The 2,312-nt window shown below is 61.2% G+C and overlaps 1 protein-coding gene across 1 annotated transcript in view; it reads left to right on the top strand.

Annotated features, from left to right (window-relative positions):
* Positions 1-2,312, top strand: part of SCUBE1 (signal peptide, CUB domain and EGF like domain containing 1) — a 135,289-nt gene that overhangs the window by 119,541 nt on the left and 13,436 nt on the right. Inside the window, exons 10-11 of the mRNA XM_045290811.1 lie at positions 210-326; positions 1,038-1,160. Of these exons, the coding sequence (XP_045146746.1) occupies positions 210-326; positions 1,038-1,160 (240 nt within the window). The remainder of the gene's footprint in view (positions 1-209; positions 327-1,037; positions 1,161-2,312) is intronic.

Consider the following 2,312-nt stretch of genomic DNA (forward strand, 5'->3'; position numbering starts at 1 on the left):
CCCGTGTCCAGAACAGACTTGTGGCCTCAAACCCAGGAGAATGAGGTCAATGGGGGCAGCAGGGGAAGTGGGGCAGCGACCAGAAGATGATGTGTGCTGTGCGTCTTGGCCAGTGATTCCCACTTCCCCGGGCCTGTGAGTGAGGGGCTGTGCTGTCCACCCAGCCCCGAACCCCCGCCCACCTGCTCTGTCTCCCTGGGGCTGTGCAGACATCGACGAGTGCTCCTTCGAGCGCACCTGCGACCACGTCTGCATCAACTCCCCTGGAAGCTTCCAGTGTCAGTGTCACCGCGGCTACTCGCTCTACGGGACCACCCACTGCGGAGGTCTGCAGCCTGCCCGCCAGGGCCCCTGCCCCTCGCCCCCACCCCCGCCACGCGCCCTCCCCCATCGCCAGTGGGGCCTTTGGTCGCTGATCATCAGAGACTGAGCCCCCGTGGCTATAGGGCAGGAGGGGAAACTGAGGCTGAAAAGCCAGCCCCACCTTTTCTGTTGCCACGCTGGGAGGGAGAGGGGGGGCACAGCTGGACGTCTGTGTCCATGGGGAGCCTTGTGCACCTGATTGTGCCGGTGACACTGTGTGTGGTTGTGTGTGGTTGCGTGTACTGGCTGAGTGACTGTGCGTGGTTGAGTGTGTGACTGTGTGATAGTGTGTATGGTTGAGACTGTGTTACGGCATGGCTCTATGAGTGTATGTGTGTGACAGTGTGTGCTTGGCTGTGTGACAGTGTGTGGCTGTGATGGCATGGCTGTATGAACATGTGTGGCATGTGGTCGTGTGACTGTGTGTGGTTAAGACTGTGTTATGACATGGCTCTATGATTGTGTGTGTGATGTGTGGTTGTGTGCATGGGAGTGTGTGGCTCTATGATTGTGCGTGACTTCGGCTGTGAGTGAGATTCTGTGTGCGTGAGTCTTCCTGGCTGTGTGTGGCCCGTGCCTGCACCTGACCACGGTGGCTGGCTGGGTGGCATCGGAGAACGCCCCACCCTCCCAACCTGCCCTGGTGAGGGCCTCACGCCCACCTGTGCTGGCAGACGTGGACGAGTGCAGTGTGAACAACGGGAGCTGCGACCAGGGCTGCGTCAACACCAAGGGCAGTTTCGAGTGTGTCTGCCCACCGGGGCAGCGCCTCCACTGGAACCGGAAGGACTGTGTAGGTGAGTCTGGGCACCGGAGGCCGGGGGAAACAGCCCGTGGACCCCTGTGCACCAGTGCCTTGGCCTGCTGGCTCCCAGAGGGAGCCCTTCCTCCTTCCAACCTGAGATGCCCCTCCCCGGGGCGTGCACTCTCAGTGTCTGTGTCTGCCCCCACCCACTAGAGGGGACACCACCAGACCCCTGGAGGCTGGAGAGGGCCCAAGGGGAGCTCAGAGGCATGGACATCCTGCAGGGTCTCACTGCCCCCAGCTCCTCTTGTCCTGCAGGAGAAGGGACAGGGCGGAGTGGGGCCTGGCAGTGTCAGGACCAGGACTGTGGGACACTCATGTGGCTTTGCCACACCCCTCAGCTGCCCAGGCCCCAGCACACAGAGGAGGAGGCCCTGAGACATGGCAGGATGGAGCGCCCTGTGCTGTGGGGTCTCGCAGGTTTGGGTTAGGTGCCACGTCAATGGGGTCAGTTCTGACCCATATCAACCCAATGTTCACACTGCCTGGTCCTGCAATGTCCTCACCATTGTTCTTAGGTTCGACCCCATTGTGGCCACCACTGTGGCCACCCAACGACTGGCCTCTCCTAACTTATCCAAAGCACATGGGACAAAATCTCGCCTTCCTGGCCTCTAAGGAGCCTCCTGGCTGTACTTCTTCCAGGACACGTCTGCGTGTTCTTTAGGCCATGGTGGTGCGTTCACTGTTGTTCTCATGCGGCGATGGGCCTGAGACTTGTACGCTGGTCAGCTTGCAGTGACGGTTCCGTGATGGGGCAGAAGGCACAGGTCTCGGGGGTCAGAGACAAAGGACCTTAGTGTTCTTCACAGCACAGCAAGCAGTGGGACGGCCCGCATGCTTCAGTCCCCACCCCCACCCCGTCCCATGGGGTAACGTGTGGGGCCCAGGCATGCCCACTGTGGGTTTCTGGGCATCCCACCTCTCTCCTGCGTGTAAGGAAGAGCGGCGAGGAGTCGGTGTGTGTGAATGGTGGCGCTGGCCAAGAAGACTGTAATCCCTGGACCGCAGGACACATGGGTCGTCCTGGAAGAAGCATGGCCAGGGCGCCCCTTAGAGGCCAGGGTGGTGAGACTTCAGCTCACGTGCTCTGGCCACGTTGTCAGGAGAGACCAGTCCCTGCAGAAGGGCAGCGTGCTTGGGA

Source organism: Echinops telfairi, unplaced genomic scaffold (assembly GCF_000313985.2).
Source record: "Echinops telfairi isolate 266 unplaced genomic scaffold, ASM31398v2 ScPeMD7_2;HRSCAF=8, whole genome shotgun sequence".
Taxonomy (NCBI): domain Eukaryota; kingdom Metazoa; phylum Chordata; class Mammalia; order Afrosoricida; family Tenrecidae; genus Echinops; species Echinops telfairi.